At 42.7% G+C, this 15,943-nt stretch overlaps 1 protein-coding gene across 2 annotated transcripts in view; it reads left to right on the top strand.

The window, feature by feature from the left end:
* The window catches only part of RAF1 (Raf-1 proto-oncogene, serine/threonine kinase), a 363,516-nt gene that overhangs the window by 205,407 nt on the left and 142,166 nt on the right, over positions 1–15,943 (top strand). For both annotated transcript variants that reach the window (XM_069206644.1, XM_069206643.1), the window contains exons 8-10: positions 12,331–12,358; positions 12,458–12,582; positions 13,291–13,408. In XM_069206644.1, coding sequence (XP_069062745.1) covers positions 12,331–12,358; positions 12,458–12,582; positions 13,291–13,408 — 271 coding nt within the window. The remainder of the gene's footprint in view (positions 1–12,330; positions 12,359–12,457; positions 12,583–13,290; positions 13,409–15,943) is intronic.

Here is a 15,943-nt window from a genome sequence, read left to right on the forward strand (position 1 = left end):
GAAACAATCTGTTTATAATGTACACTGGTGACAAATTGGATGTTAAGACATGATATATATGTGTATACATATATGTGTATATATATGTTCGATGGCATGTGTAGCTGCAGATACACATGCTGTGCACATCCCGCCATCTGGTGTTGGGCTCGGAGTGTTACAAGTTGTTTTTCTTCTAAGAAGTCTTTTTTCGAGTCACGAGACCGAGGGACTCCTCCCATTTCGACTCCATTGCGCATGGGCGTGGACTCCATCTTAGATTGTTTTTTTTCCGCCATCGGGTTCGGACGTGTTCCTTTTCGCTCCGTGTTTCGGGTCGGAAAGTTAGTTAGAATCTCGGAAAAATCATCGGTATTGTTTGCGTTCGGTATCGGGTTAGTTACAACAGATCGACACCGAATTAAGAAGAGCTCCGGTGGCCCTTTGGGGTTTTCTTCCATCCCCGTCGGGGCCTGGTCGGCCCGGCCACGTGTTTCTTCAAGGCTGATGGAACGGACCCCATTCCGCTTCTGTCCAAAATGCCATAACAAGTATCCATATACAGATCAACATCTGGTCTGTAACTTGTGTTTGTCACCAGAACACAAGGAGGATACTTGTGAGGCCTGTTGAGCGTTTCGGTCCAGGAAGACACTCAGGGACCGAAGAGCAAGAAGACTGCAAATGGCGTCGGCGCCAACAGGACAAGAGCGTTTCGAGGAGGAGGAAGAAACATTCTCCACCCAGGAGTCAGACTCTGAGGAGATCGATCCCGAGGAAACGCCGAAAACCGTGAGTAAGACGTCGAAACCAAGAACTCACGAGAAAAGCGCTAAAGCCCAGGGGACGCCACCGCCAACAGGCCATGGCTTAACCCGAAAAGTAGGTGACCGTTCATCGGCACCGAAAAAGGGCGAGCTGGTGTCGAAGTCAACCGACTCCGGTCAAGATACCGGCACACAGCAATCTCGGGCCTGAGATAGTGGCTCAGAGAAGATTCGGCACCGAGACACCGGCACCGAAACGGGTCGGCACCAAGAGAGCACGACGCCGAAAGTAAAAAAGGTTTAGTCGGAGCCGAAAAAAGCAGCCGAAAAGGTTTCGGTACCAAAATATCCGGCCTCGGAACCGAAAACAAGTTCCTACACTGAGGAACAAGGACTGTCCACACAAATGAAGACACATAGATTTGGACAGGAATTACAGGCAATAGAGCCAGATCACACACAAAGACGGCTCTTTATTCAAAAAGATACAGGGAAGGTCAGCACTCTTCCTCCAGTCAAAATGAAACGCAAGCTTGCCTTCCAAGACAAAGACAAACAGCCACACGCATAGGTGGCTAAACAAGTAACACCGCCACCTTCCCCACATCACTCTCCGCAACCATCACCGATAGCCACTCCACCAATGATGCAATCCCCAACTCATACAGGAATAAGTCAAGATGACCCTGACGCATGGGACCTTTATGACGCACCAGTGTCAGATAATAGTCCAGAATGCTATCCAGCTAAACCATCGCCACCAGAGGATAGTACAGGCTACGCACAGGTGGTGTGAAGAGCAGCTGCATTTCATAATGTCAGCCTTCATTCAGAGCCCATTGAAGACGACTTTCTTTTTAATACACTGTCGTCCACACACAGCCAATATCAGAGTCTTCCTATGCTACCCGGAATGCTAAAACACTCCAAACAAGTGTTTGAGGAGCCTGTTAAAGGGAGAGCCATTACTCCAAGAGTAGATAAAAAATATAAACCGCCACCAACAGACCCAGTGTACATTACACAACAGCTAACACCAGACTCTGTTGTAGTGGGAGCAGCGCGCAAAAGAGCCAACTCTCATACTTCAGGAGATGCACCACCTCCAGATAAAGAAAGTCGAAAATTCGATGCTGCAGGTAAAAGGGTGGTGGCACAGGCAGCAAACCAGTGGCGTATTGCAAATTTGCAAGCTTTGCTAGCCAGATATGATAGGGCCCATTGGGATGAGATGCAACACCTTATTGAACATTTACCCAAGGAGTTCCAAAAAAGAGCGCAGCAAGTAGTAGAAGAAGGACAGGGTATCTCCAATAATCAGATACGGTCAGCAATGGATGCTGCAGACACAGCTGCTAGAACTGTCAACACAGCTGTAACAATAAGGAGACATGCATGGCTGCGTACATCAGGATTTAAACCAGAGATACAGCAAGCTGTGCTGAATATGCCATTCAACGGACAGCAGTTGTTTGGGCCGGAGGTGGACACTGCGATCGAAAAACTTAAGAAAGACACTGACACGGCCAAAGCCATGGGCGCACTCTACTCCCCACAGAGCAGAGGCACATTTCGAAAGACACAATTTCGAGGGCGTTTCGAGGGCAAACCACAGAAGCCACAACCTCACAAACAAAGCCCACTTACCAGAGCCAGTATCAGCGGGGAGGTTTTTGGGGACAATATAGAGGGGGACAATTTCAAAGGAATAGAGGAAAGTTCCAAAGCCCCAAAACTCCTCCAAACAAGCAGTGACTTCAAGGTCACAAATCCCCAACACATAACACCTATGGGGGGGAGACTAACCAAGTTTTACAAACATTGGGAGGAAATAACAATAGACACTTGGGTCTTTCCAATTATCCAGCATGGTTATTGCATAGAATTTCTCAAATTCCCTCCAAACATTCCACCGAAAACACACAATATGTCAAAACAACATATAGATCTTCTAGGACTAGAAGTTCAGGCATTGCTACAAAAAGAAGCAATAGAGTTAGTACCAAAACAACAAATAAACACAGGAGTTTACTCCCTGTACTTTCTGATACCCAAAAAAGACAAAAGTCTGAGACCTATACTAGATCTTAGAACATTAAATACCTACATCAAATCAGATCACTTTCACATGGTTACATTATAAGACGTAATCCCACTGCTCAAACAACAAGACTACATGACAACACTAGACCTAAAGGATGCATATTTCCATATACCAATACATCCTTCACACAGAAAGTACCTAAGGTTTGTATTCCAAGGGATACATTACCAATTCAAAGTGTTGCCATTCGGAATAACAACTGCACCAAGAGTTTTTACAAAATGCCTAGCAGTAGTAGCTGCACATATCAGAAGGCAGCAAATACATGTGTTCCCGTACCTAGACGATTGGTTAATCAAAACCAACACGCTAAGACGGTGTTCACAACACACAAAATATGTCATAAAAATCCTCCACAAACTAGGTTTCTCAGTCAATTACACAAAGTCACACCTTCTGCCGTGTCAAACACAGCAATACTTAGGAGCAACAATCAACACAGCAAAAGGGATTGCCACTCCAAGTTCGCAAAGAGTTCACACATTTCACAATGTGATACAGACCATGTATCCAAATCAAAAGATACAAGTCAAACTGGTGATGAAACTACTAGGCATGATGTCTTCATGCATAGCCATTGTCCCAAACGCAAGGTTGCACATGCGGCCCTTACAACAGTGCCTAGCATCACAATGGTCACAAGCACAGGGTCAGCTTCTAGATCTGGTGTTGATAGACCGCCAAACATACATCTCGCTTCAATGGTGGAACATTATAAATTTAAACCAAGGGCGGCCTTTCCAAGACCCAGTGCCACAATACGTAATAACAACAGATGCTTCCATGATAGGGTGGGGAGCACACCTCAATCAACACAGCATCCAAGGACAATGGGACATACAGCAAAAACAGTTTCACATAAATCACTTAGAACTGTTAGCGGTATTTCTAGCGCTCAAAGCATTTCAACCCATAATAAGACACAAACACATTCTTGTCAAAACAGACTACATGACAACACTAGACCTAAAGGATGCATATTTCCATATACCAATACATCCTTCACACAGAAAGTACCTAAGGTTTGTATTCCAAGGGATACATTACCAATTCAAAGTGTTGCCATTCGGAATAACAACTGCACCAAGAGTTTTTACAAAATGCCTAGCAGTAGTAGCTGCACATATCATGACATGACAACAATGTATTACCTAAACAAACGGAGGCACACACTCGACACAGTTGTGTCTCCTAACACAGAAAATATGGCATTGGGCGATTCACAACCACATTCGCCTAATAGCACAATTTATTCCAGGAATTCAGAACCAGTTAGCAGACAATCTCTCTCGGGATCACCAACAGATTCACGAATGGGAGATTCACCCCCAAATACTAAACACTTACTTCCAAATGTGGGGAACACCACAAATAGATCTATTTGCAACAAAAGAAAACTCAAAATGCCAAAACTTCGCATCCAGGTACCCACAAGATCAGTCTCAGGGCAATGCGTTATGGATGAGCTGGTCAGGGATATTTGCTTACGCTTTTCCCCCTATCCCACTCCTTCCATATCTAGTAAACAAATTGAGTCAAAACAAACTCAAACTCATACTAATAGCACCGACATGGGCAAGACAACCTTGGTACACAACACTACTAGACCTCTCAGTAGTACCTCATGTCAAACTACCAAACAGACCAGATCTGTTAACACAACACAAACAACAGATCAGACATCCAAATCCACCATCGCTGAAAATAGCAATTTGGCTCCTGAAATCCTGGAATTCGGACACTTAGACCTCACACAAGAATGTATGGAGGTCATAAGACAAGCTAGGAAACCTACCACTAGACACTGCTATGCAAATAAGTGGAAAAGATTTGTTTATTACTGCCATAATAATCAAATTAAACCCTTACACGCATCTGCCAAAGATATAGTAGGATACTTACTACAATTGCAAAAGTCAAAGCTAGCTTTCTCTTCAATAAAGATACATCTGACCGCAATTTCAGCCTACCTGCAAATTACGCACTCAACTTCATTATTTAGGATACCAGTCATAAAAGCATTTATGGAAGGCCTAAAGAGAATTATACCACCACGAACACCACCAGTTCCTTCATGGAACCTCACCATTGTCTTAACACGACTCATGGGTCCACCTTTTGAGCCCATGCACTCTTGTGAAATGCAATATTTAACATGGAAAGTTGCATTTTTGATTGCCATCACATCTCTAAGAAGAGTGAGTGAAATTCAAGCATTTACCTACAAGAACCATTTATTCAAATACACAAGCATAAAGTAGTTCTACGGACAAATCCACATTTTTTACCAAAAGTGATCTCACCGTTCCACTTGAATCAAACGGTAGAATTACCAGTGTTCTTCCCACAGCCAGATTCTGTAGCTGAAAGAGCACTGCATACATTAGACATCAAAAGAGCACTAATGTACTACATTGACAGAACAAAACTAATTCGAAAAACAAAACAACTATTTATTGCTTTCCAAAAACCTCATACAGGGAATCCAATTTCTAAACAAGGCATTGCTAGATGGATAGTTAAGTGTATTCAAACCTGCTATCTTAAAGCAAAGAGAGAGCTGCCTATTACACCAAAGGCACACTCAACCAGAAAAAAAGGTGCTACCATGGCCTTTCTAGGAAATATTCCAATGAACGAAATATGTAAGGCAGCAACATGGTCTACGCCTCATACATTTACCAAACACTGCTGTGTAGATGTGTTAACGGCACAACAAGCCACAGTAGGTCAAGCTGTACTACGAACATTATTTCAAACAACTTCAACTCCTACAGGCTGAACCACCGCTTTTGGGGAGATAACTGCTTACTAGTCTATGCACAGCATGTGTATCTGCAGCTACACATGCCATTGAACGGAAAATGTCACTTACCCAGTGTACATCTGTTCGTGGCATTAGTCGCTGCAGAGTCACATGCGCCCACCCGCCTCCCCGGGAGCCTGTAGCCGTTTAGAAGTTGATCTTGAACATTTGTAAATTTGTAAATATATTACTTTAAACTTCATTATGTACATACGTATTCACTCCATTGCATGGGCACTATTACTAGCATATACAACTCCTACCTCACCCTCTGCGGTGAAAACAATCTAAGATGGAGTCCACGCCCATGCGCAATGGAGTCGAAATGGGAGGAGTCCCTCGGTCTCGTGACTCGAAAAAAGACTTCTTCGAAGAAAAACAACTTGTAACACTCCGAGCCCAACACCAGATGGCGGGATGTGCACAGCATGTGAATCTGCAGCGACTAATGCCACGAACAGATGTACACTGGGTAAGTGACATTTTCCATATATATATATATATATATATATATATATATATATATATATATATATATATATATATATATATATATGTTCGATGGCATGTGTAGCTGCAGATACACATGCTTTGCACATCCCGCCATCTAGTGTTGGGCTCGGAGTGTTACAAGTTGTTTTTCTTCGAAGAAGTCTTTTCGAGTCACGAGATCGAGGGACCCCTCCCCTTTCGGCTCCATTGCGCATGGGCGTCGACTCCATCTTAGATTGTTTTCTATCCGCCATCGGGTTCGGACGTGTTCCTTTTCGCTCCGCGTTTCGGTTCGGAAAGATCATTAGAATCTCGGAAAATTCAACGGTATTGTTGCGTTCGGTTTCGGGTTAGTTACAACAGATCGACACCGAATTTTGAAGAGCTCCGGTGGCCCTTTGGGGTTTTCCATCCCCGTCGGGGCCTGGTCGGCCCGACCACGTCTCTTCAAGGCTAATGGAACGGACCCCATTCCGCTTCTGCCCCAAATGTCACTACAAGTATCCTTATACAGATCAGCATCTGGTCTGTAACTTGTGTTTGTCTCCAGAACACAAAGAAGATACTTCTGAAGCCTGTCGAGCGTTTCGGTCGAGAAAGACATTAAGAGACCGAAGAGCAAGAAGACTACAGATGGCGTCGGCGCCGACAGGACAAAAACACTTGGAGGAGGAAGAAGAAACCTTCTCCATCGAGGATTTGGACTCGGACGAGGTCGATCCCGAACAGACGCCAAAAAAAACGTGAGTAAGACGTCGACACACAAAACTCACGGAAAGACCACTAAAGCCCAGGGGACGCCACCGCCAGCAGGCCATGGCTTAACCCGAAAAATAGGTGACCGATCATCGGCACCGAAAAAGGGCACGCATGTGTCGAAGACATCCGACTCCGGTCGAGATACCGGCACAGAGCAGACTCGACCCCGAGACAGCGGGTCAGAGCAAGTTCGGCACCGAGAGGGCGGCACTGAAACGAGTCAGCACCAAGAGACCGGAACGCCGAAAATTTAAAAAGTGTCGTCGGAGCCGAAAAAGACTGCCGAAAAAGTTTCCATCCCGAAACATCCGGCCTCGGAACCGAAAACAAGTTCCTACACAGAGGAAGAGGGACTGTCCTCACAAATGCAAGGACATAGATTCGGACAAGAACTAGAGTCAATGGAGCCAGACTACACTCAGAGAAGGCTCCACATCCGAAAGGACACAGGGAAGATAAGTACTCTTACCCCAATTAGGATGAAAAGAAGACTTGCCTTTCAAGAAAAAGACAAGCAGCCACAGGCAAAGGTGGCAAGACAAGTAACACCGCCACCATCTCCACCACGCTCAACGCACACATCACCGGTAGCCACTCCACCACTGATGCAGTCCCCAACTCATACTGGAATGAGTCAGGATGATCCCAACACATGGGATCTTTATGATGCGCCAGTATCAGATAACAGCCCAGACTGTTATCCAGCGAGACCGTCGCCACCTGAGGACAGTACAGCCTACACACAGGTGGTGTCAAGAGCAGCGGCGTTTCATAATGTCACCCTGCATGCAGAGCCTATTGAGGATGACTTTTTATTTAACACACTATCCTCCACACATAGCCAATACCAAAGTCTCCCTATGCTACCTGGAATGCTAAAACACTCCAAACAGGTGTTTCAGGAGCCTGTGAAGGGCAGGGCCATAACTCCAAGGTTGGAGAAGAAATACAAGCCACCGCCAACAGACCCTGTATACATCACGCAGCAATTAACACCAGACTCTGTGGTAGTAGGGGCAGCTCGCAAGAGAGCGAACTCACACACCTCGGGAGACGCACCACCTCCAGACAAGGAGAGTCGCAAGTTCGACGCTGCGGGGAAAAGGGTTGCAGCACAAGCGGCCAACCAATGGCGCATTGCCAACTCGCAGGCATTGCTGGCGAGATATGATAGGGCTCATTGGGACGAAATGCAACATTTCATTGAACACTTACCCAAAGAGTTCCAAAAAGGGCACAACAGGTGGTGGAGGAAGGAGAGAGTATCTCGAACAATCAGATACGCTCGGCAATGGATGCAGCAGATACAGCTACTAGAACAGTCAATACATTAGTGACCATAAGGAGACACGCATGGCTACGTACATCAGGATTCAAGCCGGAAATACAACAAGCCGTGCTCAATATGCCATTTAACGGACAGCAGTTGTTTGGGCCGGAGGTGGACACTGCTATCGAAAAACTTTAAAAAGACACTGATACGGCCAAAGCCATGGGCGCACTCTACTCCTCACAGAGCAGAGGCACATTTCGTAAAACACAGTTTCGAGGGGGGTTTCGAGGACAAAGCACAGAACCCACAACCTCACAAACAAGGCCCACTTATCAGAGCCAATATCAGCGGGGAAGTTTTCGGGGACAATATAGAGGGGGGCCAATTCCAAAAGAGTAGAGGGAAGTTCCAAAGTCCCAAAACTCCTCAAAACAAGCAGTGACTTCGACGTCACAAATCCCCAAAACATAACACCTGTGGGGGGGAGACTAACCAAGTTCTACAAACATTGGGAGGAAATAACAGACACTTGGGTCCTAGCAATTATCCAGCATGGTTATTGCATGGAATTTCTCAAATTCCCTCCAAATGTCCCACCGAAAACACACAATATGTCAAAACAACACATGGATCTTCTAGAACTAGAAATCCAAGCGTTGTTACAAAAAGATGCAATAGAACTGGTACCAATTCATCAGAGAGGAACAGGAGTTTACTCGCTGTACTTTCTCATACCCAAAAAGGACAAAACTCTAAGACCTATATTAGATCTCAGAACATTAAATACCTACATCAAATCAGATCACTTTCACATGGTGACATTACAGGACGTAATCCCATTGCTCAAACAACAAGACTACATGACAACACTAGACCTAAAGGATGCATACTTCCATATACTGATACATCCTTCACACAGAAAGTACTTAAGGTTTGTATTCCAAGGGGTACATTACCAATTCAAAGTGTTGCCATTCGGGATAACAACTGCGCCAAGAGTTTTTACAAAATGCCTGGCAGTAGTCGCTACACATATCAGGAGGCAGCAAATACATGTGTTCCAGTACCTAGATAATTGGTTAATCAAAACCAACACGCAAGAACGGTGTTCACAACACACAAAGTATGTCATAGAAACCCTCCACAAACTAGGTTTCTCACTCAACTACACAAAGTTACACCTTCAGCCGTGTCAAACACAGCAATACTTAGGAGCGACAATCAACACAACAAAGGGGATTGCCACTCCAAGTCCACAAAGGGTACAGGCATTTCACAATGTAATACAGGCCATGTATCCAAAACAGAAGATACAAGTCAAGATGGTGATGAAACTACTAGGCATGATGTCCTCATGCATAGCCATTGTCCCAAACGCAAGGTTGCACATGCGGACCTTACAACAGTGTCTAGCATCACAATGGTCACAGGCACAGGGTCAACTTCTAGATCTAGTGTTGATAAACCGCCAAACATACACCTCGCTTCAATGGTGGAACAATATAAATTTAAACCAAGGGCGGCCTTTCCAAGACCCAGTGCCTCAATACGTAATAACTACAGATGCCTCCATGATAGGGTGGAGAGCACACCTCAATCAACACAGCATCCAAGGACAATGGGACACTCAGCAGAGACAGTTTCACATAAATCACTTAGAACTACTGGCAGTATTTCTAGCGTTGAAGGCATTTCAACCCATAATAAGCCACAAACACATTCTTGTCAAAACAGACAACATGACAACGATGTATTATCTGAACAAACAGGGAGGAACACAATCGACACAGTTGTGTCTCCTGGCACAGAGAATATGGCATTGGGCGATTCACAACCACATTCGTCTAATAGCACAGTTTATTCCAGGGATTCAGAATCAGTTAGCAGACAATCTCTCTCGGGATCACCAGCAAATCCACGAATGGGAGATTCACCCCCAAATACTAAACACTTACTTCCAAAGATGGGGAACACCACAAATAGACCTATTTGCAACAAAAGAAAACGCAAAATGCCAAAACTTCGCATCCAGGTACCCACAAGATCAATCTCAGGGCAATGCGTTATGGATGAGCTGGTCAGGGATATATGCATACGCTTTTCCCCCTCTCCCACTCCTTCCGTATCTAATAAACAAATTGAGTCCAAACAAACTCAAACTCATACTAATAGCACCAACCTGGGCAAGACAACCTTGGTACACACACTACTAGACCTCTCAGTAGTGCCTCATATCAAGCTTCCAAACAGACCAGATCTGTTAACTCAACACAAACAACAGATCAGGCATCCAAATCCAGCATCACTGAATCTAGCAATTTGGCTCCTGAAGTCTTAGAATTCGGACATCTAGACCTTACACAGGAATGTATGGAGGTCATAAAACAAGCAAGGAAACCAACCACAAGACATTGCTATGAAAATAAGTGGAAAAGATTTGTTTATTATTGCCATAATAATCAAATTCAACCATTACACGCATCTGCTAAAGACATCGTAAGCTACTTACTGCATTTACAAAAGTCAAAGCTAGCTTTTTCATCCATTAAAATACATCTTACCGCAATTTCAGCTTATCTGCAAATTACGCACTCAACTTCATTATTTAGGATCCCAGTCATAAAAGCATTTATGGAGGGCCTAAAGAGAATTATTCAACCAAGAACGCCACCAGTTCCTTCGTGGAACCTTAACATTGTCTTAACACGACTCATGGGCCCACCTTTTGAACCCATGCACTCATGTGAGATACAATATTTAACATGGAAAGTAGCGTTTCTCATTGCCATCACATCTCTAAGACGAGTAAGTGAAATACAGGCATTTACCATACAAGAACCCTTTATTCAGATACACAAGCATAAAGTAGTTTTAGGAACTAACCCAAAGTTCTTACCAAAAGTCATATCACCGTTTCACTTAAATCAAACAGTAGAACTACCAGTGTTTTTTCCAGAACCAGATTCTGTAGCTGAAAGAGCACTACATACATTAGACATCAAAAGAGCTTTAATATACTACATTGATAGAACAAAACAAATAAGGAAAACAAAACAACTGTTCATTGCTTTTCAAAAACCTCATACAGGGAATCCAATATCCAAACAAGGCATTGCCAGATGGATAGTTAAATGTATTCAAACCTGTTATCTCAAAGCTAAAAGAGAACTGCCTATAACACCAAAGGCACATTCAACTAGGAAGAAAGGTGCTACTATGGCCTTTCAAGGGAACATTCCAATGACTGAAATATGTAAGGCAGCCACATGGTCTACGCCTCATACATTCACCAAACATTACTGCGTGGATGTGTTAACAACACAACAAGCCACAGTAGGACAAGCAGTACTATGAACTTTATTTCAAACAACTTCAACTGCTACAGGCTGAGCCACCGCTTTTGGGGAGATAACTGCTTACTAGTCTATGCAAAGCATGTGTATCTGCAGCTACACATGCCATTGAACGGAAAATGTCACTTACCCAGTGTACATCTGTTCGTGGCATGACACGCTGCAGATTCACATGCGCCCACCCGCCTCCCCGGGAGCCTGTAGCCGTTTCGAATTTGATCTTGAACATTTGTAAATTTGGAAATATATCACTTTAAACACCATTATGTACATACATATTTACTCCATTGCATGGGCACTATTACTATAATACACAACTCCTACCTCACCCTCTGCGGGGAAAACAATCTAAGATGGAGTTGACGCCCATGCGCAATGGAGCCGAAAGGGGAGGAGTCCCTCGATCTCGTGACTCGAAAATACTTCTTTGAAGAAAAACAACTTGTAACACTCCGAGCCCAACACTAGATGGCGGGATGTGCAAAGCATGTGAATCTGCAGCGTCTCAAGCCACGAACAGATGTACACTGGGTAAGTGACATTTTCCATACATAGATAGTTTTAATCTGTATGAAATAACATAAATAAAAATGCTGATAAACCCTCTGAATCATGTGTCTGCTGTTTATTGGCTGTGAGGCACTTGGACATGCAGTGAAATGTTTTGACTTATTTCAATGTAGCATTGAAAACATATGAACGATATACAGTGTGGATGTGAATTTGTGGCATTCAGTGCTTCCGACATAATCTTTGATTTATTTATAAGCGTTAACATGTTTTTTTTTCCTTTCCAGGATGCAATCCGAATTCACAGTGAATCAGGTACAAGTGTTTTACTATCGAAGCACAATTATTTGTGAGTACATTTTCTCTTCTCTATATTTTCTTCCATAATTAATTATTTTTTCCTTATTTATATAGCCTCCCCTACAGCCCGGTCTAGTAGCCCCAACAATTTAAGTCCCACTGGTTGGTCTCAGCCTAAAACCCCAGTACCTGCCCAGAGAGAAAAGGCTCCTGGATCCAGTAACCAAGGAATGAAAATTGTAAGTATAGCACTGAGACAACAGTTTTTTGTAGTCACCTTGTTGATCCTAGGTAATGTCTTCTGAGGTTCCATAGGGACAGTTTAGAGCTACATGGGAGTTTCTTTTTGGTGATATGACACTATTCCTGTCACATGTTAAAGTAGGAGGTAGACCATAGAAAATTGATGCTGTGATTTTAGCAGCATCTAATCAAACTAAATTAATAAGGCTGCTCTTCCCAGAAGAAAAGGGACTCGCTTTACGGATATGGAACCCATAGTTTTATGAGAAGCAGCAATACCTATTTGTAAAGTGATTTTTTTTTCTTGTAGCACTGACGAATGGTAGGGTTATTATTAAGCACACTCCACTTAAGGGACATGACAAAGAGGATATCCAGTGCTTTGCTATATCCTGTCTCCTCCTAACGTGTGTGTGTGTGTATGTGTGTGTGTGTGTGTATATATATATATCATTAGTGGCTGCTGCCAGCAGGCCCCTGAATGCCAACAGTGTGCTAAAGGTAGCGTTGCCGCCACAGCATTTGAACTTCTCAAATCTTCCACTCCATCCAGGGAAGGCACAGCACTCAGGAGCCTGCTGTAAATGCATAAAGTGCGGAAGTGCATACAAGCTTCAACCCTTTTGGCTTCTGGGCCTTCAGAATGGTACTTTGAATTATTGCTACAACTAATTGTCTGTCACTTCGAATCTTTTCTGTTCCAGAGGGCCCGGGGTCAAAGAGATTCAAGTATTTATTGGGAAATAGAAGCAAGCGAAGTTATGCTGTCCAATAGAATAGGATCTGGATCCTTTGGGACAGTATACAAAGGGAAATGGCACGGTGAGTAGCAGTTCTGTTGTCTCCAAGCTGTAAAATCTGATTACAAGCAGAATTGGAAAGCATGTTCATGACTTAATGCCATATGTTTTAATATTATCCATATTTATGTATTTCACTTGAACACAGGACATCAGTGATGATTAACAGGTTAGATATAGTGTATAAGGGTGGTTCTATTGACAGATTAGAAACCAAGTTCAGTGGTGTTTTATGCAGATCATTAGCTGTCAGTATTTGAAATTGTCTAGTATTTGTTAGGGATTCAATTCTAAAGACTTTTATTCCGATGTAAATATAAAAAAAGCCATTCAGGTATGACAATGATTGTGATAATTATCCCTACTCACAGTAGCACTAGATCAAATAAGGTACATACAGCGGTGGGAGTGCTTAACATAATATTAGCTTTAGCTCTTACCCTAAGACTTAACTTTATTCTCCCGGTACATCTATCTCTAATCATAAGGTTCACTCTGTTCTTAAAATTAACTTTTAGTCTGCTCCTAAATATAGTACTGTTTAAGCCCATCCAGACCCTTCTCAATGCTCACACTCTAACCCTCCACTTATCTCTAAATATAGTACTACTCTAACCCTTACACTGATTCTGACTCTACCATAATCTTCCCTTTATCCCAAATCAGACTCTACTCTTAGTTTCCCATACCCGACCTATGACGCTTCTGTTTATTCCGACTTTATTCAGTGTAGCATTCACAGTAGTGGTAATCTCCGAAGTGCCATTTTGTGTAATTATACAATGATGTAGTGAAGTTTCGGTAGTTGTGAACCACTTACAGGGTATCTAGCATGTCCACAGATATCTGAACTTCGAGGTTTGCTTTGTTGACTATTTCTTAGTAGCTTCTGCCCTTGCAGTAGTTAGTTTTTAATTAAACAGCTCCCCTATATGTTGTCTAATGAATCCAGGGCAAAACGTGGTGCTTCTATCCTTAGTTGTTAGTTTTGTCTTCATTGAAAAAAGAAAACAAAATCTGTCATGGTCCCAGGTGACGGTAGGTAATTTGAGAAAAATGTAAACAAAGTGGGGTGAACTGTTTTCATATATTTTACACATCCAGTTAAAATGAAAGAAAGATAATTGTCTTAGTGTTCTGAAGTCAAGTATAGCAGCAAGTGAATATATCTTTTATTTAAATTATTAATGCAGGACTTCAGTTATGCACAATTAGAAATATTTGAAAGGAGATTGGAACTAGCTTTTCGAAAACGTAAATAAATAAATCCTGCGTGTCGGTAGAACTCTTCACTTTGACCACAACAGTATTCTATATTTGTTTACAGCTGTAAATTGTCCGAAAGTAAATTTAGACCTAAGCAAATATTTACTAACTGAATGACCTGAATACCAAGCTATTAAATTAGCCTAAGTATAGACAAATTAGGTGTGTGTAGCTAGAGCGCACTGCTGTTATAAATGAGGGCATCTTTCCATCCATCAGTCACAGAAAATATCTAACCTAGTTTTTAAGTCAATCTCTGGAAGGCATCTAAAGGAAAAATGTGAATAAAAGTAATTGCAAAACACCTTATACATGAAAATAGTTACATTTAAAAACACAGTTTGTACATACGCACACAAATACCATCGCTTTTAGCTGCATATGTACATAAATAGCCAGGCGTTCAACCCCTTCGCTGCCAGGCCTTTTCCCCCTCAGGTTCCAGGCCTTTTTTTGGCTATTTGGGGCAGTTCGCGCTTAGGCCCTTTTTGTCTACATAAGCTACCCATGCCAAATTTGCGTCATTTATTCCAACATCCTAGGGTTCCCCTGGAGTTTGTGGGTTCCCCTGGAGGAGACCAAAAAAGTAGCCAAAAAACAGCGACATTTTTTTTTTAAATGGGGAAAAAAGGGCTGCAGTAAAAAGCTTGTTTTTTTTCTCGAAAAATGGCATCAACAAAGGGTTTTGCGGTGCTAAAATCACCATCTTCCCACCTTTCAGGAACAGGCAGACTTGATTCCGAAAACCACATTTTTCAACACACTTTTGGCATTTTACTGGGACATACCCCATTTTTACTATTTTTTTGTGCTTTCAGCCTCCTTCCAGTTAGTGACAGAAATGGGTATGAAACCAATGCTGGATCCCGGAAAGCTAAACATTTCTGAAAAGTAGACAACATTCTCAATTCAGCAAAGGGTCATTTGTGTAGATCCTACAAGGTTTTCCTACAGAAAATAAAAGCTGACATAAAAAAAAAAAATTGAAATCCACGTTTTACTCTGTAACTTTTTCCAGCGATGTCAGATTTTCAAAAGCAATAACTCTTTACGTTAGCTGGACTCTTCTGGTTGCGGGGATATATAGGACTTGTAGGTTCACCGAGAACCCTGGATACCCAGAGCCATTAAATGGGCTGCACCTTACAATGGGTTTTCATTGTATACCCGGTATACAGCAATTCATTTGGTGAATTATAAAGAGTGAAAAATAGGTATCAAGGAAACCTTTGTATTTCCAAAATGGGCACAAGATAAGGTGTTGAGAAACAGTGGTTATTTGCACAGCTGT

This window comes from Pleurodeles waltl, chromosome 9, assembly GCF_031143425.1.
Source record: "Pleurodeles waltl isolate 20211129_DDA chromosome 9, aPleWal1.hap1.20221129, whole genome shotgun sequence".
Taxonomy (NCBI): domain Eukaryota; kingdom Metazoa; phylum Chordata; class Amphibia; order Caudata; family Salamandridae; genus Pleurodeles; species Pleurodeles waltl.